Source organism: Trichoderma asperellum, chromosome 7 (assembly GCF_020647865.1).
Source record: "Trichoderma asperellum chromosome 7, complete sequence".
Lineage (NCBI taxonomy): Eukaryota > Fungi > Ascomycota > Sordariomycetes > Hypocreales > Hypocreaceae > Trichoderma > Trichoderma asperellum.
In genome coordinates, this window is record NC_089421.1 from 2,684,033 (window position 1) to 2,710,874 (window position 26,842).

General features: G+C 44.2%; 11 protein-coding genes across 11 annotated transcripts; 4 read left to right on the forward strand and 7 right to left on the reverse strand.

Annotated features, from left to right (window-relative positions):
* Nucleotides 1–572: 572 nt before the first annotated feature.
* Nucleotides 573–2,523, reverse strand: TrAFT101_011597 (uncharacterized protein). The gene is made up of 3 exons (XM_066129309.1): nucleotides 2,269–2,523; nucleotides 1,759–2,207; nucleotides 573–1,698 (listed from the first exon to the last, which is right to left on the reverse strand). Exons 1-3 carry the CDS (start codon nucleotides 2,358–2,360, stop codon nucleotides 1,124–1,126), a joined length of 1,116 nt encoding a protein of 371 aa, XP_065985441.1. The 5' UTR covers nucleotides 2,361–2,523; the 3' UTR covers nucleotides 573–1,123.
* Nucleotides 2,524–2,672: 149 nt separating this feature from the next.
* Nucleotides 2,673–4,421, reverse strand: TrAFT101_011598 (uncharacterized protein; the record flags this gene model as incomplete). The annotated part of the gene is made up of 3 exons (XM_066129310.1): nucleotides 2,673–3,781; nucleotides 3,849–4,041; nucleotides 4,116–4,421. 3 exons carry the CDS (start codon nucleotides 4,419–4,421, stop codon nucleotides 2,673–2,675), a joined length of 1,608 nt encoding a protein of 535 aa, XP_065985442.1.
* Nucleotides 4,422–5,954: 1,533 nt separating this feature from the next.
* TrAFT101_011599 (uncharacterized protein) lies at nucleotides 5,955–6,474 on the forward strand (the record flags this gene model as incomplete). Its single annotated transcript, XM_066129311.1, has 3 exons — nucleotides 5,955–6,057; nucleotides 6,113–6,143; nucleotides 6,195–6,474. 3 exons carry the CDS (start codon nucleotides 5,955–5,957, stop codon nucleotides 6,472–6,474), a joined length of 414 nt encoding a protein of 137 aa, XP_065985443.1.
* Nucleotides 6,475–8,611: 2,137 nt separating this feature from the next.
* On the forward strand, nucleotides 8,612–10,867 carry TrAFT101_011600 (uncharacterized protein). The gene is made up of 3 exons (XM_024900749.2): nucleotides 8,612–8,732; nucleotides 8,784–9,195; nucleotides 9,244–10,867. Exons 1-3 carry the CDS (start codon nucleotides 8,678–8,680, stop codon nucleotides 10,172–10,174), a joined length of 1,398 nt encoding a protein of 465 aa, XP_024757973.1. The 5' UTR covers nucleotides 8,612–8,677; the 3' UTR covers nucleotides 10,175–10,867.
* Nucleotides 10,868–12,852: 1,985 nt separating this feature from the next.
* TrAFT101_011601 (uncharacterized protein) lies at nucleotides 12,853–14,079 on the forward strand (the record flags this gene model as incomplete). The annotated part of the gene is made up of 2 exons (XM_024900747.2): nucleotides 12,853–13,363; nucleotides 13,436–14,079. 2 exons carry the CDS (start codon nucleotides 12,853–12,855, stop codon nucleotides 14,077–14,079), a joined length of 1,155 nt encoding a protein of 384 aa, XP_024757972.2.
* A 990-nt stretch (nucleotides 14,080–15,069) lies between these two features.
* Nucleotides 15,070–15,771, reverse strand: TrAFT101_011602 (uncharacterized protein; the record flags this gene model as incomplete). Its single annotated transcript, XM_024906183.2, has 3 exons — nucleotides 15,070–15,373; nucleotides 15,431–15,566; nucleotides 15,630–15,771. 3 exons carry the CDS (start codon nucleotides 15,769–15,771, stop codon nucleotides 15,070–15,072), a joined length of 582 nt encoding a protein of 193 aa, XP_024757971.2.
* Nucleotides 15,772–16,299: 528 nt separating this feature from the next.
* Nucleotides 16,300–18,067, reverse strand: TrAFT101_011603 (uncharacterized protein; the record flags this gene model as incomplete). The annotated part of the gene is made up of 4 exons (XM_066129312.1): nucleotides 17,895–18,067; nucleotides 17,268–17,824; nucleotides 17,126–17,200; nucleotides 16,300–17,073 (listed from the first exon to the last, which is right to left on the reverse strand). Exons 1-4 carry the CDS (start codon nucleotides 17,956–17,958, stop codon nucleotides 16,300–16,302), a joined length of 1,470 nt encoding a protein of 489 aa, XP_065985444.1. The 5' UTR covers nucleotides 17,959–18,067.
* Nucleotides 18,068–19,330: 1,263 nt separating this feature from the next.
* On the forward strand, nucleotides 19,331–20,434 carry TrAFT101_011605 (uncharacterized protein; the record flags this gene model as incomplete). The annotated part of the gene is made up of 1 exon (XM_024904271.2): nucleotides 19,331–20,434. One exon carries the CDS (start codon nucleotides 19,331–19,333, stop codon nucleotides 20,432–20,434), a length of 1,104 nt encoding a protein of 367 aa, XP_024757969.2.
* Nucleotides 20,435–20,753: 319 nt separating this feature from the next.
* TrAFT101_011606 (uncharacterized protein) lies at nucleotides 20,754–21,206 on the reverse strand (the record flags this gene model as incomplete). The annotated part of the gene is made up of 1 exon (XM_066129313.1): nucleotides 20,754–21,206. The coding sequence occupies one exon, from the start codon at nucleotides 21,204–21,206 to the stop codon at nucleotides 20,754–20,756; it is 453 nt and encodes a 150-aa protein (XP_065985445.1).
* Nucleotides 21,207–21,371: 165 nt separating this feature from the next.
* TrAFT101_011607 (uncharacterized protein) lies at nucleotides 21,372–22,316 on the reverse strand (the record flags this gene model as incomplete). Its single annotated transcript, XM_066129314.1, has 3 exons — nucleotides 21,372–21,802; nucleotides 21,869–21,958; nucleotides 22,145–22,316. 3 exons carry the CDS (start codon nucleotides 22,314–22,316, stop codon nucleotides 21,372–21,374), a joined length of 693 nt encoding a protein of 230 aa, XP_065985446.1.
* Nucleotides 22,317–25,100: 2,784 nt separating this feature from the next.
* On the reverse strand, nucleotides 25,101–26,024 carry TrAFT101_011608 (uncharacterized protein; the record flags this gene model as incomplete). The annotated part of the gene is made up of 1 exon (XM_066129315.1): nucleotides 25,101–26,024. One exon carries the CDS (start codon nucleotides 26,022–26,024, stop codon nucleotides 25,101–25,103), a length of 924 nt encoding a protein of 307 aa, XP_065985447.1.
* Nucleotides 26,025–26,842: the final 818 nt, after the last annotated feature.

Sequence of the window (26,842 nt, forward strand, 5' to 3'; positions counted from 1 at the left end):
TTGTACATGACACTCGTACTCCTGAATATCGTGATTGCTACCTAGAGGTGCGGCTTGACCCCTTAGTTGCATAATATTAGCTGGTATTAGGAATGTGAAACGTATTTAGAGTGTTTACCATCAGGGCCTCCCAGAGCCATCGTGTTTGACTTTTGATTCTATGGCACGACACCATTCATTTGGTTAATGTCATTTGGTTACCATGATATGCCTTGTCTACTATTTAACAGTAGGCCGCCGCTTGCTACTGCTGAAAGGCTGCCTGGTGCTTAAGGGCTAGCTGCCGCTGGGCCATGATTGCTCGCGGGGTGTGTACCTACAGAGTGATGTTAGTAAGTGTCTCGGCTCTCTTCATCGCAGTGAAGAAGTCGTGATATGAAGTAACAACTGACATTTACATGACCCAGTCCAGCAGCGTTCCGCGCCTGTTTCAGCTGGTGAAGTTGCTGTAGTGTTAGTTACATACCCGTAGGCATACCACCTACTTCATTAAGAATCATGCCCGAGAATTCCTGCGTCATCAAAGCCTGCCGCTGTTGTTGGTGGATGGCAGCCAACGCATGTCGGTTATTCCACCCGAGTAGATCGCAGCCGCGTGAGTCTACCAAGTCTATAACAATTCTAGTCTCCTTGAGAAGATATCTACATTGCTGCTGCCGCTCATGCTCATGCCACTACTGCTGACCACTACTGCTGAACCGTTTGTGTTGATGTAGCGGGTAACGGCTCAGGTTCGCCTACTTGCCACCCTTCAAGATAGTATTGGCCTCACCTTGGCGCTTGTCGTTGTTCGTCTCGGGCCATCAGTAGAACGATAACACACCCATAGCTTTTAAAATCCATGACTCAAAAAGACAATCACATTCGTCGCTCATGGTATGTAAGTCACCGCCCTCATTCAACTCGCTGCTCCGCTGTTCTCCGTACTATCTAAGCGAGGAAAATGCACGGGATCCATGGTCATATACTCTAGGAGATCCAAGCCGCCAACGTTGCCACCCTCGGTCGTCATGGCAACAGAGTTATTATTCATGTGGTGGAAAAAGGCTGAAACGGGAGGTAGTTCCCTTCGTCAAACAAGTTTACGTCGGCCGTTCAAGTCAACAGAGCTATTCTCCATACTCTAGAGCAAGGCCAGACGACGTTTTTCCTTTTGTTGTTCTAACAAAATTTTCTGCCTTTCATAATCTTGCAATGCACTGTTTGACCCCCAGGCTTGTTGTTGATGCTGCTGTTGCGCCGTTTCGACAAACCCGTGGCGTAGCCTCTGTACTGCCGCGTCTGTGTTGTCGGAACTTTGAAAATGCTCTGTCACCCCGCTTATCTGGGTGCTTATTCTAGTAATTTCAGCAATGCGCTGTGCTATACCATGGCATTTTGACATGTGTGCCCTTAGAGCGCGAGAGGAAGCTAAAGGTGGGTATGGGCAGTTGGGGACTGTACAAATGATTCGTTGCACGTGTCTTCCTTCGTGCTCCGATAATTTCTTTTCATCAGTGAAGCCTATACTTGTACAGGGGCAGTTTTGAAAACTACAAGTGAATGCGGCCGTTCGAAAATCTCGTTTAAATTTCTCCAACTCCTCGGCCGTAATTCCTGGGAAAGAGGAGATCCGTAGCAGAGACCTGATGCTGGCTTGGTAGCTTGCTAGCAAGTCCTTGAGATTGCGGGGTGCGAGCCGCGTAGGACCAGCAGAAACTTCAGTGAACAAATTATTAGATAGTAATATATATCATTAATCCTCAATATGACACTTACAACTCTCGTCCTTGGCTTGGTCAGAATTAGCTTTCGCGAATCTCTCTCTCAGAGCGGATCGTAGCATGTCATATACGGCTTTCTGATTTGCAAATATGTTCAATCGATCATCCAATGTACCTAACTCTTGCTGTACTGAAATTCCCGCTGAGTGACTCGTTGAATTTAGGCGGTCAGCCAGTGCTTTAGCTGTTGAGCACAAAAGAGTCGCAGTCTTGCTGCCACCAGCAACAGCATTACTACATAGTAGATCTTCAAGCCAGTACTCTGTTGCATAAATGTGAAAACCATGAAGACCTCTTAAGATTCTCAGATTTCGGTCGCTTGCGTCGTATGTTGTATCAAAAATCCGAAAACCGGCAAGTAGGCAAGTGATGGACGCCACTCCATGTTCGCATATCGCATCAGCCTCGATCAAAGCAATCGTACTCTCGGGCGATTTAAGATGCCTACAAGTACAACCATATTCAGTAGTAATTCAGTTGAAGCAGGGCATTATACTTCACTTACTCTTTGACAGAGACATGAATGAATGAGAAAGTACTATCCTTATTCTCCTGAATAAGCGGCATGCACATTTCAAAAATGTACTGGGGTGGCATTATCGAAGTCTCTATAACTCCTTCGCTAAATGCTATAGCTGAGCGACATTCAGTCTGTGTTAATGGGCGCCTGGCGAATGCTATCCATCCCAAGAGAGATTTTATTCTTCCCAATGATCTCGTGTCTAGCCTGGCAATTGTCTGTGATAAAATCCGTTCGTAACTTTACTCAGTGTCAGTGCATGGCCACACAAGTGTTTTATCTTGTTTGGGAAATCAGGAATTTATACAATTCACTTAGCTCTCTGGGAAGCATGTCCACTGAACGAAGCACCTCTTCGCGACTGAAGAAGACATTGGATGATATATACTCTAAAACCAGCCGAGCCCATAGAAACATACCTGTGAATTGTTAGCGGTGTATATGCTAGCATTAGCTATGGTTGGAGACAGAATACTGATACCATCAGATTTCGAGGATATGCTATGAGAGAGCTCTTTAATATCTTTATCACAAATGCCAAGTTCTAAAAATCGATTAGAGAGGAGGCTTAACTTCTGGTTAGCATAATTCTTTATGGCCTCATCAATTCTACTTTTTTCTTCCGTTAGTGAAACGCTGGGTCGCTTTCGAAACTTTCTCAATAACAATGGTGTTGGCCGACTAGAGATTAGGATTTTGATAATCCCAGAGTTCGTTGGGCTTCCAAAAGATATGAGCGTCTCCAGTAAATTCGTTATTCTCCCTTGTTTCTCAGTATCGCATTCATCTAACCCATCTAGAATAATATGGACATATTTCTTCTTTGAAGGTATAGGTGAGATAGCTTCGCAAATGGTCCGAACCAGTTGAGAGAGCGACTTGATTGTAACAACTTGTTTGGCCAAGACGAGTTCTTCATAGAGATAGTTTATTAGGTCATTATTCGACCGAATCAGTTGAAGAAGCAGAGATCGGAGAATTTGGTCAAATTGTGTAGATAATTCGTATGAATAGGTGCAAAAATGACGAACAACGAGAGATTGATGGCTGGTTCGAAGAAAAGTATCAATTTGCGTTGCCAATACGCTTTTACCCGCTCCTGGGTTACCCTGAAGCCACACAAATGGGGTTTCCGACTGAGTTCTCATCCACGACACGAGAGTCGGCTGCTTCAATATCCAATCGCAAGTCCCTTCGTTCTTTTCTGCTTCTGACGCGATTGAGTCAAAGATGATTTGTTGGTCTGTATCATCCATTTTCAACCATCCAACGATGGCCTGGTATTGTTTAATTGAGTCCTCATCTTCTTGTTTCACAACGTCATTAAGATTTTCATTTCTCTGATCACGTAGGCTTTCTCTCATTTTGGAGGCTTCCAAGATATTGACAGCGTTAGCTGTCTTGTCAATTAATTCTTCATGAGCTTTTATATCGGCGAGAATTGTGTCGAATCTCCGCTGGAAACGGCTCCAAGATGTGAGAAAAAAGATCTTCCAGCCTTAGTGTTTTTCACTTTGTCAGTCCCTGGATTTATGACTGATTCAATGGCTTTGAGAGAGGCTTACTACTCCTTCGAACAAAGAGATACGCGTGGCGGTGGAAAGTCAATATGTCTGAATAGAAAATGGCTAAAGTCTCTTGAAATTCAACTCTTTTACTGAATGCTTCACTAAGAATTTCCATTCTGGGTAAAGATTCTGCAATCTGCGAATACGCAGCGATAATTCTCTCAAAAGCTTCAACAAAGTCTGATGCAATCTGGATGTTACACACATGATATTATTAATTAGCGAGTTGGCATTTATAGTGTTGATTCATTTGTTAACCAATACCGTGAGAATTAATTTTATGGGAGCCCAAATCCAAGGCAGATATGGCGTGCCATTGCACAACACTTCAATTGACTGTGAGTAATGTTCCAGGCCTTGGAATAAAGGCATCAAGCGGCGCATATTCCTCAGCGTTTTCCTGGCTGCTAGCTGGTTCTCAATATCAAATGCCGCTTTTTGGACGTCTTCCAGCGTTGTGCTTTGGAAGTCTTTTGCCTCTGGCGGTGACACTGTCCGCTGAAGCTCTTCAAAAGCCTCACGAATGATACGTCGACCGGGAAGAGATATTGGACCAGCCCCAAAAGACATTTCATTGACTGTATGAGTATTTTGGCCTCTGAGAATTCGGAAAACACTATGGATAAGATGAAAGCGCATATACTGAGTATCAAAACGATCGAAAATGACGATTGAAGTCTGCCTTGAGGCGGTGTGGTAACATTCAGGATTTCAAACAGCCTTACATGTGCATTCGCCACGCTGTGATATTCTACAGGTGAGACACGTTGGATATATATACCTTTGAGTGGGGCAAAGTCAGTTGATTGGACGTTAAATGAGTCTGTGTCACAAAGAAGCTGCCGGAGTGTCGAGGCACTTCGTAGGCGTGTTGGTGCCTAATTCAACACAAGAACTCGTTGCTTGGAAAGCTGTGGACTTTTCCTATCCTATACTAGAACCCTGAATTTAGCGAATTTAAGAATATTGAGTGATATTTACATTAAATAAAAGAATGTCTACGAAGAGACGACGTCTAAATCCGCCAGAAGCATCAGGCTACCATGCTATCGATACAACCGACCCTGAAGCTGAAATTGGCGATCCTATTTCTCAAAACGGCCCATACGAAAGTCCCGAGGAAATAGTGTGCTTTGGAGAGGTAATAGATCATTGGATTAGTGAAATTCACCATGAGCTGACTCTTCAAAATATCTGAATGCAGATCACTGGCATCCTCAGCAAATGTCGAAGTGGCCCTGCAGCACCAAATGCTAATGGCGCCAGTTTTCAAGCAAAACTAGAATCATGTGAAAGATTTGTATCAGCCGACAACGATTCTTTTATTGGAAAAATTGATCCAGATTATACACATTTGACCCATTTGCTGCAGAATGAAGCTGAAATCGACCTACAGCTCATATGCACGGTCGATTTCTCTCGGTCACCAGGCGCTGGAAAGCGAATCTCTTCCAGGTTCCCAATACCAGAAATTCCATGCAGTATTTCAATCATTATATATGGGCCCTTAAAAATGCTCACTGATATTGGTAATTTCTTTCAAACATGTGACATCTACTTACAGGATCCCAGTGATTGCAATAGAAATGTTAGATACTGTAACCCTCATCGTCTTTCATCGATCAATCTGAACACATGCCCCTGGACTTCAGAACTCAAGTCTAATCTAAACAAAACCGTTGAGATAAAGCCAGTTCCTCCATTACCAGAGCTATTAGATGTCCTGGAGTCGTCCGAGAAACTTCGAGAGGCGATGCAGCCAGATGCTATACGAACTCCACTAGAAAGGTTATATAAAAATGATTGAAATATATAATCGTTTTCTAATCCGTTATACAGACATCAAAAACAAGCATTGACATTCATGCATCAGAGAGAGCTTGGATGGGCTCTTGATGGAAGTCGACCGGACCTTTGGGAGTACATGGAAAATGGTCAAAGGCACTGGTATGGGTCACTCGTCTGCCTAGAAAATGGAGATGCGACTCCTAACTCGAAAAAAGGTTTGCAAACCGCGTGTCAGATGCCTATCAAGATGAAGAACCAGAAGAATTTTCTGGTGGAATTATTGCAGATCCTATGGGGCTTGGGAAGACACTTACCATGATATCTTTGGTAGCAAGTGATGCTCAGCTTCATGAGGCAGCCACGGATGGTGATGACGTTATAACTTCAGCTACGACTTTAATTATCGTTCCACCACCTTGTAAGTCGTTCATTGAGTGCGCCCTTAAAGACCTCTCCATTACTAATGCATACAGTACTTGGTACTTGGGAAGAACAGTTATCAGAGTGAGTACAGGCAATTCCTCAGAATTAGCAAAGATTCTAACTATGATGGAGGCACGTTAATCCTGGATCCTTGAATTGGTGTCGGCACCACGGGAAAACAAAACTGGCGAAGGATATATCCTATAACGGCATCAGCATAGTCTTGACGACATATCATACCGTATCAGCAGAGTGGAAATCTCATAAGAAACATTCGTCTTCAACTCTGTTCTCGACTCGCTGGAGGCGAGTGATCCTAGATGAAGGTGATACACCTGCGATAATTTGGAAGATCTCTGACTCACTGGTTTTGGGGCAGCACATTTTATTCGTAACAGCTCCTCCCACTTGACTCGTGCAACATGCGCTCTAAATGCGGCTGCTCGGTGGGCAGTAACGGGTACACCGATCCAAAATCGACTTTCGGACCTAACAACATTACTCAGTTTCTTGAAAGTTTATCCATACTCAGATCGAAAGAAGTTCGACGCTGACATCACGAATTTATGGAAGGAGGGTAATACGGACGAAGCGCTTAAAAGACTGAAGAGGCTCGCGGCTTGTCTCATTTTGCGACGGCCGCAGAACACTATACAGCTTCCATTAAGGCGTGATTTACAATGCGCCTTTGAATTTACAGAAGCAGAACGAGCGATTTATGAGGAAATTCGAAATAAAACGATTACCCATATTGACGACATGTTGTACGAAAGTAGCGATCATGCACGATCTCCTGAATACATTAATGTCCTTCAGCAGATCGAGGCCATGCGCATGGTATGTAACCTGGGATTACATTACCATGATCGTCGAGGGCTTGGAGCTTCGAGACAGAATAAATCGGATAGCTGGGTGACTGCTGCTCAACAAACCTTTGACCTTCAGCGTGAAATAGGGGGCATGCAGTGCCGATACTGCTTTGCTGCTACCGATACATACAATAGTTTGCTGAATGGCACTCAAAGCCAACAGACACTACAATTATCAAAATGTCTGCAGCTTATTTGTTCTGACTGTACCAGCATGTCCCGGCCTATTGATTGCGGACACAACCCTTCATGCTCCTTTGCACCGGTCCATTTAAATATTGATAGCTTGGAGGAGACATCTATTTCATTGAACCTCTTTGAATACATGGCGTCTTTACCCCAGGCTCTGACGTATCCACCGAAAGTAACGGCTCTTGTGACTCAGCTTAAAGCCCTTCCGCCCGGTGTTAAAAGGTACGCGTCATCAAATCGCCTTCTAGACCCTTGTTGAGCTAATTTAACACATTTCAAGTGTGGTCTTCTCGACCTGGCGAACCACTTTGGATATTGTTGAAGCGGGATTGAACCAAGCATCTATACAATGTCTTCGTTTCGATGGAGGAATCCCATTGAAAGAGAGACAGGCAATAATTGACCGATTTCGTCAGGACACGATGCCAAGTGTGCTTTTATTGACTCTATCGTGCGGCGCAGTTGGGTAAGATGCACACTTTACCTCGCCCTTGAGATTATACATTTAGGCCAAAAGCTCGTCGTCGTGCTAAATTCTATAGGTTGACACTCACTGTGGCTTCATACGCTTTCCTAATGGAGCCCCACTGGTGAGTTATAGCAGCAAAGCATTGCTTGATCCCGCTAAATTTGATACCTACGTATCTAGGAATCCAACATTGGAAGACCAGGCTCTGGCCCGTATTTATAGGCTTGGCCAGAGAAACGAAGTTACTACCGTTCGCTTTTACGTGCGAGATTCTTTCGAGCAGGTGAGCTATAGGCACGCGAATACTACGGAGTAATCTAACAAATGACCAATTACTAAATGTTTAGCGCATAATGGATGTTCAAAAGTCAAAAAGAGAGATCGCAGCTGTTCTCCTACAGCCCCAGGATTCAGGAGTAGGCACCGGTTTATCTACGCTACAGGTATGTCAATATTTGCTGTATATGTATTCGCAGCTAATCGAACATAGGAACTACGGTCTCTTTTGTGATTTACTATTATTACTCCTTTCCACTCTTTCAATTAAATGCGATTAGAGCGGTGGAGCCAGGCAAGAGTTTCCCTCAGAATAGCATATAATTGAACACTTGAAATAACGACATCTATAACAAAGATAATAGCGGTTAAAATAGAGAAATATAATTTGTGTGGCTTCGTTATAATATGAATACATATATCGTATTAGCTCAACTCAACTCGAGAGCGGTCATGTCCCACTAATCAGCTTGAGCTTAAACTTACAGTATCCACTACGCCAACACGAATTTAGTCAAAAGGAAATAAAAACTAAAAAACATGCAACAGCCGGTGTTCGCTGATAGTCACCCACTTAACTACCCGTTGGTTCCACTTTTAGTGACCAACGGGTAATGAAGTTTTCCTGGTGGTGACTCGTCTGGTCACATGCCCCACGTGACCTAACCAAACAGAGCTCCTCTCCTCTTAGGTAATCAAGCAAAACTTGACTCCTTGACTCCGATTCGGAGTAAATGCCAGCTACTAATACTCCGTAATTCTTTTGAGATTATTGAACTCAACCCTAGCAGATAAGAACGCAATACATCATGGCATCTGGAAAGGCACCTGCAGAAAACATGCTTTGGGGTGGACGCTTCACAGGTTGGTTCTTCATAGAAGTTCAAGTGCAATGTGCTGACCTCAGAATGACAGGCGGCCTCGATCCCCTCATGCACAAATACAATGCGAGTATTCTGTACGACAAGCTCCTATATAAGGAAGATATCCTCGGTAGTATTGCATATGCACGCGCAAACGCTAAGTCTGGCATCATATCCAATAACGAGTTTACTGAAATCGAGAGAGGTCTCCGGGAGGTTCTGAAGGAGTGGGAGGCAGATACCTTTGTTATCATGCCCAATGATGAAGATATTCATACCGCCAATGAGCGCCGGCTTAGTGAAATTATTGGCAAAGACATTGCTGGCAAACTACATACGGGTCGCAGTCGCAATGAGCAGGTTGTCTGTGATATGCGTATGTGGCTTCGCAACCAGATGCAGGAAATTGAGAGCCAGCTGGTTGCCTTCATCGAGGTTATTGCGGCACGCGCTGAGGCCGAGGTGTAAGTCTGATTACCCTCCAAATCTTATAACCTTCCTGACTTTAATAGCGGCATTATCATGCCTGGGTATACCCACCTCCAGCGTGCCATGCCGGTTTTGTGGTCGCAGCATCTGTTATCATTTGGCTTTTTTTTTGTGAGCGATCTTGAGCGGCTGCGCGAGACTTCAAAGCGTGTGAACAGGAGCCCACTTGGTTCTGGTGCTCTCGCTGGCAATGGCTTCAATATTGATCGCGATATGATGGCTGAGGAGCTGGGGTTTACAGGCCTTTTATGGAACTCCATGAACGCTGTCAGTGATAGAGATTTCGTCACTGAATTTCTGCAATGGGGTAGTATGTTTATGCAACATATATCTCGATGGGCCGAGGATCTTATTCTGTATTCCTCTACAGAGTTCAGCTTTGTTTCCCTTGCTGATGCTTATTGTACCGGAAGTTCTTTAATGCCGCATAAGAAGAACCCAGATGGATTAGAACTTTTGCGAGGAAAAGCTGGTCGAGCATTTGGCCACATGGCTGGCCTTATGATGACCCAGAAGGGCCTACCCAGTACATATCAAAAGGACTTACAGGAAAGCTGGGAACCTATGTTAGATCATGTGAAGACTATCTCTGATAGCCTTCAGATCGCAAACAGTATCCTCGCTACCCTTACCATTAAGCCAGAGCGGATGAGGGCTGCCCTAGATCCATTTATGCTGGCTACTGATCTTGCTGATTATCTTGTACGAAAGGGTGTACCCTTTCGTGAGACACACCATATCTCTGGGCGATGTGTCGCCAAGAGCGAGGAGCTAGGTATCCCGATGAACGAGCTCTCACTGGAGCAACTACAGGCTATTGATAGCCGGTTTGGGGAGGATGTTTCGCACACGTTTGACTACGAGAGAAGCGTCGAGATGAGAGCATCCAAGGGTGGTACTAGTCGGGCACGTGTCCTGGAGCAGGTCAAGGTTCTTAAGTCTATGCTGGCTTAAAGAGGTTTGATACCTACAAGGGAATGCCTATTTCTTGTAACCTTTTGAGATTCCTTGAGTAGCGTTGCTGAAGCTGGTAGCATTCAGCTGAGCTCGCCTCAGCTCAACTCAGCGCATGTACGCCGAGCCTTGAATCGCATGTTAATAATCTCTACTAGTGGGAACTTCTATGTAGGTTTTGAATCCGCTAGCCATTGATAACAATATGACGAGGCTCACGAATCTTAGTGTTAAGAAGCGCCGCTTAAAGTATCGCCAGCTCTGTGGCAATGTCCGCTATTGTCGCTCAAATCATGGGGATAAAACATACTATTACGCTGTGTTTGCATTGTAAATTGGCTCTTGACATTGGGATATTTTCGCAGTGATTAGCCAAAGATGATTTCCTAAACCTGTGCGTCGATTATACCCCCGAAAATCCACGGATGCAGTGAGTGGGCTTGGTTTCCAGGAGTTACGTATTCCCACCGAGCTTGAATAGTTCAATATATGGTGCAATAAATTTAAGCTACTGAGGTGCTAGGTCGATAAAAAAACTGACATGAATGGTTAGAGCTTTGATTATGTATTTTGTTTATTATGCCTTACGTAAGATTTCTGCGCAGGTAAGAGTGTTGCTTTTGATATCCTTGAAGATGCCGCAAAGGATGGTGTTATCGCGGGGTTCATTGTCTTCCAAAAAACAAAATCGTGAGACTCCAATTTCGGAGTCTTAGAATGCTAAGAATGGATGACATTAAACTCAAGAAAAGAGCTTGACGGGATCCCGTATTCTCCAATGGATATGGTCGTATGTGCCGTGAAGCTGGTCAATTCTAGCTTATGGAGAGAGACAATGGCATAAGAGTCACCCAAAAAAAGAGCAAAAGACAAAAAACATACAACAGCCGGTGTTCGCCAGTGGTCACCCACCTGACTACTAATCTGCCGGTTAGTGGCTTGTCTATGGGGGAGCAGACGGGACCCCGAATTCTCCACTACCTATGGTCGTATGTGGTGATATATAGTCTTGGTGGCCATTATATAGTCTCTATGGGCCATGAGGGTCCAATCCAAAATCACATTCCAATAGCCAAGATATCTTCAAACTACAAAGCAGCTGCTTAAAATCTCATATTCTATAAAGGTTTAATTTCGTTTTCTCTGTGTTGCGCGTGTTCCTGTGGTCATGGCTTTGTCCGAACAATAGCTTATATAGAGTTAGCATCCTAGCACCCTAGGTCATTGTAGGCAAAAGGTATTTGAAGTGAATTTAAGGCGGACGTCAATCCCGCTCGCAAATGTATAAACATGTGACCTTGTGTACCAAAAATCTTGTTTCAGGCCAAAATCTCTCTGAGCGACTTGATATTACGCCTCTGTGCGTCTGTTGATGGAATTCCAACCGTTCAATGACCATTTTCCCAGAGTATGCATTTGAACAAGTTGACGTCACTCTTTAATTCATGAATAACGCCAATGGGACGGCTCCCGAGGTGTTCTTGAATGGTTTCCTCCCCAATCGGAGCGTCAAGAATGCGTCTGTCGTAGATCTAGGCCTCGAGCTTGTGCTATGTCAGAAAGCTCTCGAATCTGCTCTAAAGTTGAAGGCCGTCGTGGTAGTGTTGCCGCTCAGGAATAAAAGTCATAATTCTCTATAGATCTGAGCACATAATCGGCTTCTAAATAAGTGAATCAAGTTCAATATCGCGAATATCTATGATATTCGAATCGAGATCTTCTTTTGTTATTCCCTTTGGCTTGGTGACGATTTGAATCAGAGCGAATAATTTCTTGGAGTCTTCCAGATTTATGTTCCAGGTAAAGCTTCCAGATTCTATGAGATCAAGAAATATAAATAGAAAGATTATGTGAATGTTTGAAGCGGAGAGCAGTGTAGTTGGTGTCGTTGAGATCGTGGAAGAGGTTGTCGTCCCACGCTAGCACAATAAGAGCCCGTGATAAGAATTCATGGGTGCTACCATGCAAAATACGCAGCCTGCAGACGCATATGCCATCCGAACAATGGATTAAAGGTTATTTAGTTTGAGCTTACACGCGACTCGGAATGACCTCATACATACAATACTCTACATAATGCTAAATAGTCTCATCGAGACAATACAAAGTAGTTTAACACTGATAGTCGACGTAACCCGCCATCTATCTACTGTACCAAAAGGCACTTCCGCGGTGAATTGTTGCACGCAATACCTGCCTTTTAAGAACTTACACCTTACTTATTGGCTGTCAAGCATCTTAACTGGATTGAAGGGGCGTTTCTTAGACCGCGTGATGATGAGAAGGGGGGGGGGGGGGGGGGGGGGGGGGGAACTGTAGCTACCTTCTAGCCACAAGACTGGTTTTTATACAGAAGAAAATGGTATGCCGCATACCAATGGTCCTTGAGGACCCGAAGAAGGGAAGATCGTCCGTTCACCTCCAACATTAGGCAGTACCGATTCAATTGATCGTATTCATTTAGCCTACGGACAAAAACGCTTACATGCGGTCTGACAGTATTGATGCCCAGACTAACGACCTCCATAACTGAAGATACCTTCCACTTTTAGCCAACTCTCCTGGAAATCATCTTCAGTTTCTAATCTGATGTTGCACCAAGATGTATTACAAAGGAATTGCGCTGCCCGCACGCCGAAATTTCGCATGCGAGAGAAACAATTATGGCCAGAGTCAAAATGCAGCCCTTCAATTCGCGCCTCCTCTCGCTCTTAGTTTTCGCCCTTCCAAAAGTCGCCATTGGCGCCAATGATGCCGATGCCGGCTTCGATGCCTACGCGGCATCCCAGGTGATGATCAATATGGCCTCTCATTCCTGGGAATGGGGAACAGCGGCAGAAGCTCTGCTAGAATTGTATAACCCTGAGCTATCTGTCTTTGGATCGAGTCCTTTCCCTAATGGCAAAGTTCCTCAAGCCAACCCCAACACGACCGCCCTTGCATATGCGAAGCAGTTCATAAACCGCAATTCGCAGACACTTGTCAATGACACTGCGGTTGGCGATCCAGCATCTCTGGGTGTCTCGGCGAGTCTACTTGGCCAGTCAGACAGCGTCTACATCGGCGCGGCCAACCGTGAGGCTGATTTTATTCTCAACATTGCGCCACGATGGAGCAACGGTGCAATTTCTCACCGAGCGGATGTGGCCGAGCTGTGGGCTGACAACATGGCCATGTCTTTCCCATTTTGTATGTCTTGTTTATTTTGCTTCTTTAACATATACCTAGAAGGTATAACTAATAGAATTTATGTATCTTTAGTGGCTTATCTTGCCGTTGAGCAGAATGACACTTCGTTGATGTCTGTTACGGTCCAGCAGTGCGGCCTGCAACGCGCGGTTCTGAAAGGCAACAATCTCAGCTGGCAACACATCATCGGTCCTCAATCTCAAGACACGGGCCTTTGGTCAACAAGCAACGGCTGGGCCGGCTATGGCATGGTGCGAGTGCTACATACACTCCAGAAGTGGAGTGGTTCGGCCTCGATGATTTCACAAGCTACACAGCTCAAAGGGTGGATCAAAGAGATCCTCGGCGGCGCTATGCAGTCGAGTCTAGATGACGGCTTATTACGCAATTACCTTAACGATTCTAGTTGGTTTGGTGAAATTTCCGGAACTTCGGTTCTAAGTGCTGTGGCATACCGAATGGCCGTTAACGACCCTGATATGTTTCCGCAATCTTACATCACCTGGGCCGACACTAATAGAAAGAGCCTGGCGAAGAAGCAGAACAGCGAGGGCATTTTTTCGCCAGCTGTTAACCCATATGACTGGCATGATAGAACTCAGTTTACTACTGGATCTCCTGAGGGCCAGGCGTTCACCGTCTATCTATACACAGCCTATAGGGACTGCGTCAACGCCAAAATCTGTCAAACACCAACCGGATCTGCCGCAAGTTGAACAGTCTTGTACCCATTAGCATTGTGTGTACTTAAAATACTTGGCTACAATGTATTTTCCTTGAGAGTATTGGTGGCTCTTAGCAAAATAAAGCTGAATCTACTGTTTCAAACAACCCAGACAAGGCCGTGATGTTACAAGATTGCGTGCTCATTATTGGCTTTGCAGTCAAATGTAAATCCTTAATTTTGAAGTCTGCTATTATGGAGAATATCGCAGCTAAAGAGGTCACCTAAAGCACGCAGGACACCAGCACATACTTCAGCACACCAGTGCATGATGCTGAGGCTCATTTTGTCTCATTGTAGGCTAATTAGAGTACGTCCATATATGTGCATCTCCGCTAACATTTGTCTCCGCTAACATTTGTCTCCGCTAATATGGAAATGCCAGAGCCAACATTCGTAAGCTGCAAAATACAGCGCAAAGACAGGCGGCAGTCGATCTGACATTTACATCTTGTGCCTGCATTATTAAAAAAGAATATGGTCTATTTGAACTTTAAATTTAGATTTACCCGTCAAACACTATGAAAATACGTTCCAGAGCTGAGGGATGTTAAGATAGTGGAACTATTCCTTGCTAATGGCGTGAAGTGCAACTTTGAAGACTCAGGTCGACCGTCGTCTTCTACATCTTGTAGCCATGACGCATTTATCATTTCAGGTTTCACGACTCTAACCACTCAATCTAAATCAGCGAAATACATGCCTAGTAGCTGCGACTCCTTGATAACCAAATGCAGTATCTGAGGTTTCAGCGAATGAATTAACAATGCCGCTTAATGTATAAAGCACCACAACAGCGAATTCGGTGGCTAATCCAAGCGCAAGGTATAAACGCCAGCTACCGAGGACAGGATTAAATTTCGTAGTGTGTCCGAGAGAAGAGCTTGTATCCAGATTGATCGCATTTAGCGCAGAGTAGACAATTCGTACTAGTAAAAATGGCAAAGCTATTGTTACTGATAGGACAAGCTAATACCAAGCATTAGTTAATCGATCTTGCAAAAATACAAACTGGTGGTTCAAAATTTACCCTTTTCGCAGTGTTTTGAACATAACGAAGGTTGGCTATGAAGACAAGACAAGCAATAGCCATGAGAATCCACACAAGAGCAAAAACGATAGATGCTGATTGAAGCTCTCGTGCGCCATCATCTAGGCTATCTTGAGCGGTTTTTGTCCGATTAATGCCGCCAGTAATACTAAGCACGAGACCGATGATAATGAGGACATGGAGGAATTTTAAAGCCATGGCAATATGACGAGCAAACGAACGAGCCTTATCTAGCCTGCATTTTTTTTAATTAGCTCCCACGGACCCAGTTCTGCTACTGAAATAAACATACCCAACATTCAAAAAACACAGCGAAGCATTTAGGAGAGGAGACAGTGCAACTGTATTTAAAATAGTAGCTGTTGTAGCCATGCTCGTATTCTTCCCATTTTCGACCTGGATTGTCATAACTGAGCCAGCGATCTTCACTGTAAGGGATTTCATGTTTAGAAAAGAAGGCTAAGATCAGAAGTTTAAAAAACAAGACATACCAATGCTAAAGATTGTCAAATATATCCAGCCAACGTCTCTTCTGAATCCATGTCGAATGTTGTTATATATACAGAAGAGACCAATCGGAATATAGACGATAACTTCAACGACCGCAAGCTTGCCATGGCTATCAAGAGGCATATTGGGTGAGAATTAAACAAAATTTGAGATTGTTTGTGATGGATGAAAAGTAATTTATGGTGTATCTCTGAACGACCAGGACAATGTTCGATTATTATAATGTATTTGTAAGTTGAAGATATTTAAATGTAAAGTAGGATGAAAGTAAAACATCAACTGATAACCAATATCGCTTAATATACCTAATTCAACCAAATATCTATAGAAAAATGATCAAAAGTCCTAGTGGGGTCGTGTTTTATTCTGTTACCAGGCTGCATCGCTGAATGCTCTTCTTTTAGGAACAGGTCGAAACAGTCTCCCTATTCGGTATAGGAACAAACTTAGGCATTTTTCGCTGCATGCACTAGTTCAAAGGTAGATGGTTACGCGAATAAGCCATTTACAGATGGATCCAAAAGGTAGTAGCCCCTTGCCACCTTGTCAACGAAGAGCTCCTATATTTTATCGACATAGTCACTAACAAAGAGCTCACGGAATGCCATATTAAAGTTAGCCTACGTTTAGTATAACAAGAAATATGAAGAATTACATCCTCTTTAATCTATATTCAAGCCCTTCGTTGAATCTCACAGCATCAAATCCACAATGGTCTGCAATGTGGGAAATGATTTTATACAGCCATCGTGCTTCCCGAGACTCTGAGTTTACATTGCGATACGCAACTTGCAAGGGAAACATAATTTTAACGGCACCGCTGTTTCCTGGGTGACTGAGAAGCTGAAAATATACCAACTTGCAAAATTCTCCAATAATATCCTCTACCGACCCATTTCCAGGGGCCAAGAGAATTGACGGATGTGTCCAGGAGGATACATTCTCATAAGATGCCAGCGTAGGTCTTATCGAAGTTGGAATATGCCGACACATTTGATGTAGAACAAGAAGCATGGCGTTGTATAAGCATATCTCGGTGACTCGATCGTGTTCAGTAAAGAAAATTGCGGTAGGAAAAGGATAGAAGTCAAATTCGAAAACGTTCAGTTCCTTGAGAATATCCAATCCGACATTGAAATATGTGTGTGAGAAATCTTGCTCCCATTTCACGCGCCAACTGTAGAGCCTTTCGAAGAGCGCCTTAATCTGAAAGCAAAGTACGATGTCGGATATTTTAGGATCTTCCACGATAGCTACGGGTCTTAAAGGTATTTGAAGATCTTCCATTATTCCAGGTACATGGCAATAAATGTCGATTAGGCAATCCATTGATGACTTGGAACTTGTATCATCTGCCCACGGCACTGTTTTCCATGCATCTTCTTCCAGAAAACAGCGCTGTCTCCGAATTAGACAGGCAAGGATCTCATATGTATCAGCTGAATTGCATATTAAATAGAATGCGATCTTAACCTACAATAGAAGGACGGGTTGTAATAAATAACTCTCTGCCTGAGCCATTTCGGTGAAGCTGCGGTCCTCGAAATTTGATCTTTAGCCAAAAAAGACTGGTCAGTGAATTTCTTTAATGGCGTATTTTTAACCAGGATACAGCTTACAAGGTGTCCTATTCCAAGGAAATGACTTGACCATCCATTCATGTCTTTGGAAGTGATCATCTCAAACAGGGCCAGTAAGAAGGTAGCTGATAGAGTGTCTGTTTTTAAAACCTGTTCTGAATCAAATAGTTTCTTCTGAAGCTGACGTAGTGCTTGAGTGTACAACACTGTGCCCCTTTCCACTGCAGAACATCGACGATGTATCTTCCCAAAATATGCGGCAGCACAAGCTCGAACTGCAAGTTGTGGGGCCTGGTTATGGTTGCTAGGCAGAATAGAGCTCATTAACCAGGGAGATATAATATTGTGGCTAGGCGCCGTATTGCTCTCTTGGAAGACCGTAAAGAGATTTGTAATGAGGTGAGTTGTAAAGACATTATCTTCATCGAGACTAGGTGCTTGAACTAGAGATATTTCTTTCCCACTGCCTGCCTGCGTAGTGTTGTCCGCCTGGATCTCAGTAAGGGAAAGACCATCGATGAAGACAGGGAAGGGGTTGAAGCCTTGGCATTGGAGTTTGAGCCGCGCACAGCGGCGACATATGGGTCGATGTTGATCTGCCTCTATTAGCAACGGAAGATGTACGGTCTGATATCGAGTGCCTAATCTAATGTTGTTTTCTCTTACCGCATTTCACTCGAGCACGGCGACACGTTTTACAGCCGCGGCTCCTCCCACCGACGCCAACCATTGTGTGGCAGCTTGCCTGCGTCTAAGGAGAAGAAGGTTATCGGGTTTACGATGCAGAGGGCGGCTTTCGGCTGAGAAGAATGCAAAATTGAAAGGCGCCTTAGCCCCTTAAAGAGATACTCCTTTGTCTTACAAAAAACACCACAAGCTACTGGTCATTTTACGCTGAGCCAGTGAAAGCAGAAAGCGAGACGTAGGACTTCGCCCATCGCGCAATGAGCCTGATTGGGATTAGTGTCTGACGCTGACGTCGGCTCAAGTGGCTGATCATGACTCAAGTCGATGGCCAGCGGAGTGCGCCTTGTCTCGATATCCAACTGAGCTCATTGTTTATACACATCTGTCATATATCGCAGTTGAATTCAATACCAAAGATTGCAGTCGCAAAATGCGCAAAATGCGCCTGATTCGCTTAGATGAATATTGTTTAATCGGGCTATGGCTAATAAATGTGATGTGCAAATGCCGTAGATTTCGTTACAGGGTTGCGATTTAAATGCCATTACGCACTGCTAGAAAATTGGCAATGCTTCTAGGGTTTGTTCAATTTATTTCATTGAACCAGGAGTCTTTTTTATATCACAGATACTACGCGAAGGATGGGTGATCCAAATCACCAGAAACGTGCTTATAAATTTGAGCAAAGGGATATTTTAAACCAGTTGACTCCAAAACAAAGCACGGAAAAGATGGTAAAGGTGCTAATGAAAAGATGGCTGAGGAATTATTATGGATCCCGGCACTGCCTTTCATGAATCTCTGCTAGTTAATGAAAGTGAACATAATGGGGTAGTTTTAAATAAGTATTGTATTATCGATATGTAACAGCTTCGATCTTCGTTAATTCTTTTAATCATATTAGTTTCTTACACTACTACGATGATATTGTGACTATTTCAGAGAAAATAGCTATTCGTTCCTTTAATTCCTTCTTATTGTTTCTATTTTTAACGTAAAAGAACTTAGACAAGCAACTGAATCGTGAATCATCTATCATTTAGTTTCTACAGACTATCATAAAAACAAATCACCACTAATGTACACCCTTGCTCCTCAGTATCTGTAAATTGCTCCTTTTGTACATATTTCAACTTTGCCATGCTCAACACACCGAAACAGCCTGGATAAATTTGTGGAGCAACGAGACCCAAACCCCGCCAGCACAGCATATCAAGTCCTAAAACAGAGGATTTTGCGAGCAGTTGGCTTACACGTCAGACTGAGGCTTAGTTGTTAGCGACTTAAATCAAGATATATAAAGGTGTAAATGGATCGCATTTCGATTATATTCAACCTCAAACCTGGTCTTATTACCATATCTACTTCCATCTCTTCAATCTTACTCTACATCCACTCTCCTCCCTTTGGATACCATGATGTTGCTTAAAACATTTTTATTAAGTGCATTTCTGCACTCAATAGCCTATGCGGCAGCTATACCTTCTCATGACAAGTCCAATCCTCAGCAACTCGCAGATCCAAATTATGGTCCAATACCTGGGCAAAGTCCGCTGTACAGCTCGTATAGGGGCAAGGCTCCTCCGTTTCCAGGCAATATAACGGCTCCTATCGCACCTACTGCTAAAGGTCCTGCTGGAATCGATGACCTCGTTTGGCAAAATTTGCTCTCCGCTGAGTGGATTATCTTTTCATTCTACCAGCATGCGGTAGAGATGTTTAACACTACCGCCTTTGTGGAGGCAGGATACCCAAACACGACGTATGATCGCATCCAAGAGATCCGCGACAATGAAGCTGGTCATTTGCGCATATTCCAGAACGAAATCACGCCTACTTCTGTTAAGCCTGGAGCTTGCAAATATGCGTTCCCTTTTGATAGCCCGGCGTCCTTTCTAGCGCTCTCAACGTTAATTGAGATTTCGAGCATGACTTTCTTGACGGGACTTGTGGAAATGGCTAAGCTGCCTGCGTCCCAGGGTGCTATGGTGGCTATTGCTACTACAGAGACGCGGCACGAGACATGGGCTCTTCTCGACATTTGGAAGACAAACCCTTTTGGGGGCCCAGCTGATACTGTTTTTCCTTTTGCCAACGAGATTCTCGACCTGACCAATGCGTTTATTGTTCCTAGGAGCTGCCCTTTGGAGAACCCGGTTTATCCATCACCAAGACAGAATTTGCCTCCTTTTTCCCCAGCAAGTTCGACGAAGTCGATATACCCTGGGAGTAACATTGTCCTGAACTTTACCGATCCCACCAATCAACCTAGCTTCCGCGAGGGCGTAAAATACTATGCAACCTTTTTCCATGGTCCTTCCAATATTAGTGTGCCAATCGACACAACGAACTGGCCTCGCAAAGATATTGAGGTTACGATTCCCTCTCAATTTGAAGCACGAGGCATCATTATTGTGGTAGTGTCTGATACCATTGGTGCACCAACATTGAAGACTGTTAAGGCTGGACCGGTTGTGCTATTAGAACAACCGGCTGAGCTTGGATTAACGGTACTATAGAACATTCATGTTTTTCAGATATAGTTCAGATCAAAATCACCTTAGAGAAACATGATTTAGCATACAAATTATAACTAGATGACATTGCTTTCTCAGTAGCCTCCTAGTTTTCTATTTAATATAAGAAACTCCTATATCATTATTTCCAAGGTTCGCCTTGTGCTAGGTTTTGGCATTTCCACTACGGCGCACAATCTTAGAATCGAGGAAGCACGTAAACATACGGTCAAGGTAGTGATGTTGCTGTAGACGTTCCGAAAATGCCAAAGGTAACGGTGGAACATGGGGTATTCCAGTCTGAGGGGGCCACAAATTGTGCCTAAGGGATGTTGTCTTTACCAAGCAGGATGTACGAATCTTTATTCTGGTCAAAATGAGGCCATCCCAGGCTGGTAAGGCCGTCGAGGGGATCATCAGCAAAGGCGGCCCAGGCTGTTTGCATAATCCGTGTCAAGTTTCTTTGGTCCACGGTCGGCGGCAATCCGGTAACATCCTCTGAAGCCCCAAAAATCATGTGCAAATCGACCATATGGTATGCTCCGCTCGTGCTGCCGTTCATGCTGTATAGGCGAGTATTATCCCAGTCAGCCATATACCGAAAAGTCCATGCTGGGACGCCATGGTTGCGACGAGCGCTAGTTTGAAAGGTTACCGGACACGTGAAAGACTCGAGGAGAAACTCGGTCACAACTTGAGGAGACGGTAGAAGGCCTGTTTGAGCATATGGAACGAGGCGATAAAAGCCATCTTCATTGTTGGTATTTCCAAGCATGATAGGTACCTTGGCGAAGTTGCCGGCAGTGGTCCGGTTGATATAGTCAGAGAAGACGATCTCCTCATCAGGGAAGGGAGTAAAATGCGAAATAGTCCTTAAGAAGTTGTCGCTAGGGAGTGGCCTAATTGTTTCCGAAATCGCCAGGATATTTCGCCAGTCAACTTATCGGACACAAGCTAATTGATCCTCACTATTCGTACAGTTTACCCCAGCCACAATAGCATTCCAATTGTTCTCAACGGCAGCGGCAGTGTTGAGAGGGAAGCTGAAAGCGTTGCCAGAGTGGGCGATAATGCCGCTGACAATGGGACCTTGCTCGTAGGCGTACGCCCAAAAGTCGACTTCCTCGCCCCCAACAGACTGTCCAAAGATAGTGATCTTCTCAGGGTTACCACCAAACGCAGCAATGTCATCATGAACCCATTCGACAGCAACTCGCTGATCGCGGAGACCGAGGTTGGCAGGTTGGCCTGGGGCTCCAGGGAAGCCGAAGACGTCAATTCGGTAGTTAACAGTAACAACGACGACGTCCTGCGCGCTCGCAAAATACTTGCCGTTGTAGAAAGCAGTGTCAGTGCCTCCATAGTTGAATCCTACCTCCAGTCAGTACTGTATTTTTTGATACCACCCTTACGGCTCGTCAACGAATCAATGCTCACCTCCTCCAAAGAAGAAGACTAAGACGGGCTTGTTAGCGCCCGCCACGTTGGTTGCTTTGGTCCAAATGTTCAAATAGGTACCAGCATCGACTAAGAAATCAGCAACGCACTTCGGCCCCTGTGGAGTGAAACCAGGGTAGCCATAAAGATTTGCGTTTGTTGCATGGGGACAGTCTGCTGCATACTTTGCAGCTACGAAAGGCTTTGAAGTGGCGTTGAGCTTGACGGGAGCTTCAAATCGTAATTGACCAACTGGCGGTTACGCATAAGGGATACCCAAGAACTCGACGACACAGTCTGAGTTCGGTGGCTCGTGGCCAGTAATAAGACCGCTGGTTGTAGGCACGTTAATAAATTGGCTGATGTTGCACCCTATGTTCGCGGTGACTGGGTTAGAAGTCACAGCCGTCACCATGAATAGAGCTGTAAGATGAGGCTGGAAACGCATGGCGAAGGCACTGAAGGTATATGTCCCCTAATTATAATCACTTATTTAGTTTGAATATGATTGACAATTAAAAGTGTGAAAAGCCAGCGTATATATATGTTAGATCTCAATGTACATCTTGGAGACACTGACCGCCACAGACGATGCTGATGATGTCTATCAAGCAATGATTTCCACTAGCACCGAGATTGTTCCATAATGGATATTCTCTCTCGTAATTTAATTCTATACTGGAATACGTCCTTCATTGGATGCCTGATAGTAGATTGATGGGAATCTGGTCCATGAAGCGGGCAATATGACTTGTCTCACGTCAAAAAGGGTTGCCAACTAATCAATTATGAGATTATTTGCAAATTATTATTCTATTCTAGAACTCCCCTAGCCTTTTGGGTCAATAGTGTCATTTCAACGCCATCCCGCCCTATGTATGTACTCTTACACATTGCAACACGATAAATAGCCATGCCATAACAACCTAAGCACGGATATAGGCCCTTTACCACTTGCAGCAGGAAATTACAGCAATTTTATATCATAATTATAAGGAACAGCGCAAAAATACTTGAAACGGTAAGAGAAAGTAGCTATAACCTGTCAATACGTGATAAAGAATTATCGCATCAACATGCGTTCCACTGGGAAGAAATGCCTCTTGGTGTCTACACAGGGCAGTTATCAATGTGGATGTGTTCAACAACATGATTTAGAAGCGTATGATTAGAAATATAACTACAATTACTACTAATCATTTTGAAAACTTCCGTAAATAGGTGCAGCAAATCTTAGGAACAAACCAGCCTCTAGTTATCAGAAGCGGCCGTAAATACAAGGATGAAGCTTAGTCTGACGAACCGCGCGCCTTGATGCCTAAATGTGATCAAAATGCCAAATTTTGCTAGACTAAATGAAGTCTTTGTAAGTACTGGTGCCACATGGCCGTTTGACAAAATGGCATTATCATGGCAGGTAGCACACGTAGTTTCAGCAATTACTGGGATATTGGTGCCAACTCCAAATTCATGAAGCAATCGTTAAGATGTCTCAATCAATGATAACACTTCTGTCATAGTAGCCGTAGATATGAAAGCTGTTAAGGTATTTAAATGGAGGCGTGCCAGCCTTGCTTAAAGTTCATTTGCCATTATATACCTTGGAGGTGCCATATCCGTTATAGAACCATATTTACAGTACCTAGAAGTATTTACTAATCTAAGCTCTCTCTATCTCTCAATATTCACCTCTTTGAATACAGAAAATTTGTGTCATCCGGCAGGCGGAAATTCGGAGTAACCCGAACAGTGGCAAGTCTATATGCGAGCGGATATCCGGGTTAACTAAATTGTGCCCCCCAAAAGAGGAGTAAAAAAAGGACAGGGCCAAAATCGAGGGAACGAAAGGTCAATAATGTCAGATTCAGTCATAACACCAGGTCATTAAGTTAAGGGACTAGTAAATATAGAACTCAATGGCAAACAAAGGAGCTATTTGTGGTAAAACATTTATAAGGGAAAGCTAACCGCCACACCCTGTTTCCCATTCCATAGCCTACATCCGTGCGCGATAATTGATTAAATAAGGACACCATACACTGTTCCCAAGCCCCATCTTAACACTAATCCTCCATCTATGGACAATCAGCGGCATCCCACCATCCTAGCCCCACAACCGAGATCTCGCTTGATCAAGAATCGGCCGTGTATGATCGCTGCTACCGTCTGCGACAAGAGCTCACGCCACAGAACCGCTTGGCCTGCCTTATCTCAGCCAGCCATCAAACGCCTCGTCACAAGTTTGTGGTATCCTGCATTACCCGCAGGGCTAAAGATGGGCCTGCACGTGGTCTATTCATGCACCTGCTGTGATTTCTCTTCTTTATTGCGCTGATCAATGCAAATCTGGTGGGCCCACACGCGTCGGGGCCTGGCTTGTAGTTACTCTGAGCCATCTCAGAACATGGTATAGACTGACCGTAAGCTTGAGCCGAGTAGAGGGCAGAAATATTTCGTGCGGGAGTTTATTGTCCCCCCAGACGTACGAGAGAGGCTCGTAAGCCCCAGCATCGTCAACGGCAACTGGCTCGAGCTCACCCCTAAGCGGGTCCTCTAGATTTCCACCATATACGTCATACTCTAATAGTTCCGTTGTTGGGCAAGGGAGTATAAGCACATGAACAAGCTTTAACAACTAGACAGCCCATCTTTAAGATATCAAAGTTCTTGCTAGGATAATACACTTCATTTGGAAATACGCGTAAACTAATCCAAATTGCTAAAGACAAAGTGGAGATATCCTTTAAACTTCTACTATAAGTGTTCGTCTATTCAACATCGCATGCAGTTTTACTTCCACGTCTGTCGGTCTAAGGAGACGGCAATAGCTAATTGAGCATTTCGCATTTCACAATCGAGGTCTAATCACGGGATATCCTGTCCACCTTCTGTTCTGTGGCTTATTTAGTATTGATGTTGGCCATGCGTATAAGCCCAATTAAGCGATAAGAGCACCGTTTCATTGTAAACAAGTCAAACGAGGCGCATCTTACCTATGAGGTCTAATCACGTGAGAACATTCATTTTATGCAGTCAAGCCAACAGTTTTGAAGAAAGATGCGCAGTGCATACAATATTTAAAAATAATTAAGTCAAATCGAAGCTCGTTTGGAACCTAGACGTCAATTTTTTTTAGTAAAGTTCCTGTTAAAGGTTCTACCGACATATGTGCTTACACGTTCTAAATTTCCTAAAGTAAATTGTACAAGCATGAATTTAGGCATTTTTCCCATCACCAAGTCTCGCCCTCCCAAGCCTTCACAAGCTCATCTATCTGCTCCGTCATATCGACCATAAGAAACTCTTGCTTCGGCTTGACGGATCTCGTAGGCTGGAAGAATTCAGTCAAAGAATAGATTGCTTGGCCAGCCTCAAAGCTCCCTGTTGTATAGCCACCTTGTCTGCTGAGATTGTCATCCATAGGAACTAAGCGGAGATACTCGGCCGTCTTCCAGTTATTTGTGCTCCCAACCACGCGGGTGCCATAAAAATCGTCGGACCAGAGGATGACTTTGCCGCCGTATCTTGATGGCAAAAGCAGTTCATCTCCTCCACCCGTGTAGTTGGTTGGGAAACCCTCCAGATGCACATAGACCGGATATCCCCTGGGTTCATTGATGTCAAAGGTCAATAGCCCCGGAGCAACTCGATCATTGATGACAATCCTATCCCCCGATCGAACAATGCCACCTGAAACAAGCGTGTCGTTAATATATTTGGGTTCGTACCATATTTGTGGCGTACCGTTCCTATTGATTTTGACAATGATGGAGCCAAATGTTCCTATTACGTAGGTGTTCCCTTGATTATCTTCTGCCATATCTTGGAATCCGGTAATTAAATTTCCGGTTTGCCGGAAAACTTCCTCCTGGATCGGCACCAGATCAGTTATCCAGAGAATTTCACGGGTGTTGGTATCGTATCGAATAATGCTGTTGGGGCCAGTGAAATTTGCCAGCGCTGGGTTTCCAGAGGTCGTTGCCACAAAGGCTGTGTATGAAGTTGCTGCAAAGTATATGGACCCCATTCCATCGTAGTCTATGCCAGTAATGGTGTAGTCATCATTGCCGGTGATTCCAGGGAAGTCGATCAACTCGTATTCGTCACGATACGGATCATACACAGCAACCGAGGCATTGTAAGTAGAGACTGCCATTCGTCAGAGACAAGTCTAATGACAGAGTAAGAGAGACAAAGGCATAGCATACCCAAAGTATATTGTGCAGTGCACCGGGTCCCAATCCGCACCCTCAGGATAAAGGTCCAAAATAGATGCATTAAATGAACCCTGAAAAGGAGGACATGAGCTCAAAGCTGTGCTCATAAAATATACCCAGATGAAAGGGCATAGAGCTGATGTATACATGATGAAGAATTTGGTTATGCCAACTTAAAATTTATGTCGCCAATGAGTCAATTGACGACGCTATGAAGCAAGTAATTTATATTTTTCAAAATTCTGCTCTTATATATCTATTAAACCGTAGTTACACATTTTGAAAGCTCTTTTTACCGTTATGCGTATATACCGAGGCGAAGAACCTAGAATAGGGTTGCGCTGACGACTTTGTCGCTGCGGACATTCATTTAACTTCAGTTGTGCTGTGAACTTGAAGCGGACGAGTTCAACAGGCATCAAGTTCCGATATCATACCCATATGTATTCGTCAGCTGGACTGGGTACTACAATCCCCAAGATGTATCTAGGTAGCCCTTGACCTTCAGCTTATACTGCATTTAACAGGGGTCGCAGAGCGTGTTGTGGAGTGGGAACTATTTTCCTACAGGACGATGGCTACATGTAGGCTGCTTATGCCAATTTTCTCCGTCATTTACAGCTTTACTAAAAGACTGGCCTAAGCTTCATAGATTGACCATCATGAAGCACCACAGCCATTGAAGATTAAAACCCCTTTTAACTACGGCTTATATAGCTGCACATCGCTACTTTGGGCAGGCCAAGTCTCAGATTGC

Coding starts and splice junctions, on each gene's coding strand:
- TrAFT101_011600 (XM_024900749.2), top strand. CDS start 8,678: ATGGCATCTGGAAAGGCACCTGCAGAAAACATGCTTTGGGGTGGACGC. Junction 8,733..8,783: donor TTGGGGTGGACGCTTCACAG/GTTGGTTCTTCA, acceptor TCAGAATGACAG/GCGGCCTCGATCCCCTCATG. Junction 9,196..9,243: donor GCACGCGCTGAGGCCGAGGT/GTAAGTCTGATT, acceptor TGACTTTAATAG/CGGCATTATCATGCCTGGGT.
- TrAFT101_011597 (XM_066129309.1), bottom strand. CDS start 2,360: ATGCCACCCCAGTACATTTTTGAAATGTGCATGCCGCTTATTCAGGAG. Junction 2,208..2,268: donor ATTCATGTCTCTGTCAAAGA/GTAAGTGAAGTA, acceptor TTGTACTTGTAG/GCATCTTAAATCGCCCGAGA. Junction 1,699..1,758: donor CCAAGCCAAGGACGAGAGTT/GTAAGTGTCATA, acceptor TGTTCACTGAAG/TTTCTGCTGGTCCTACGCGG.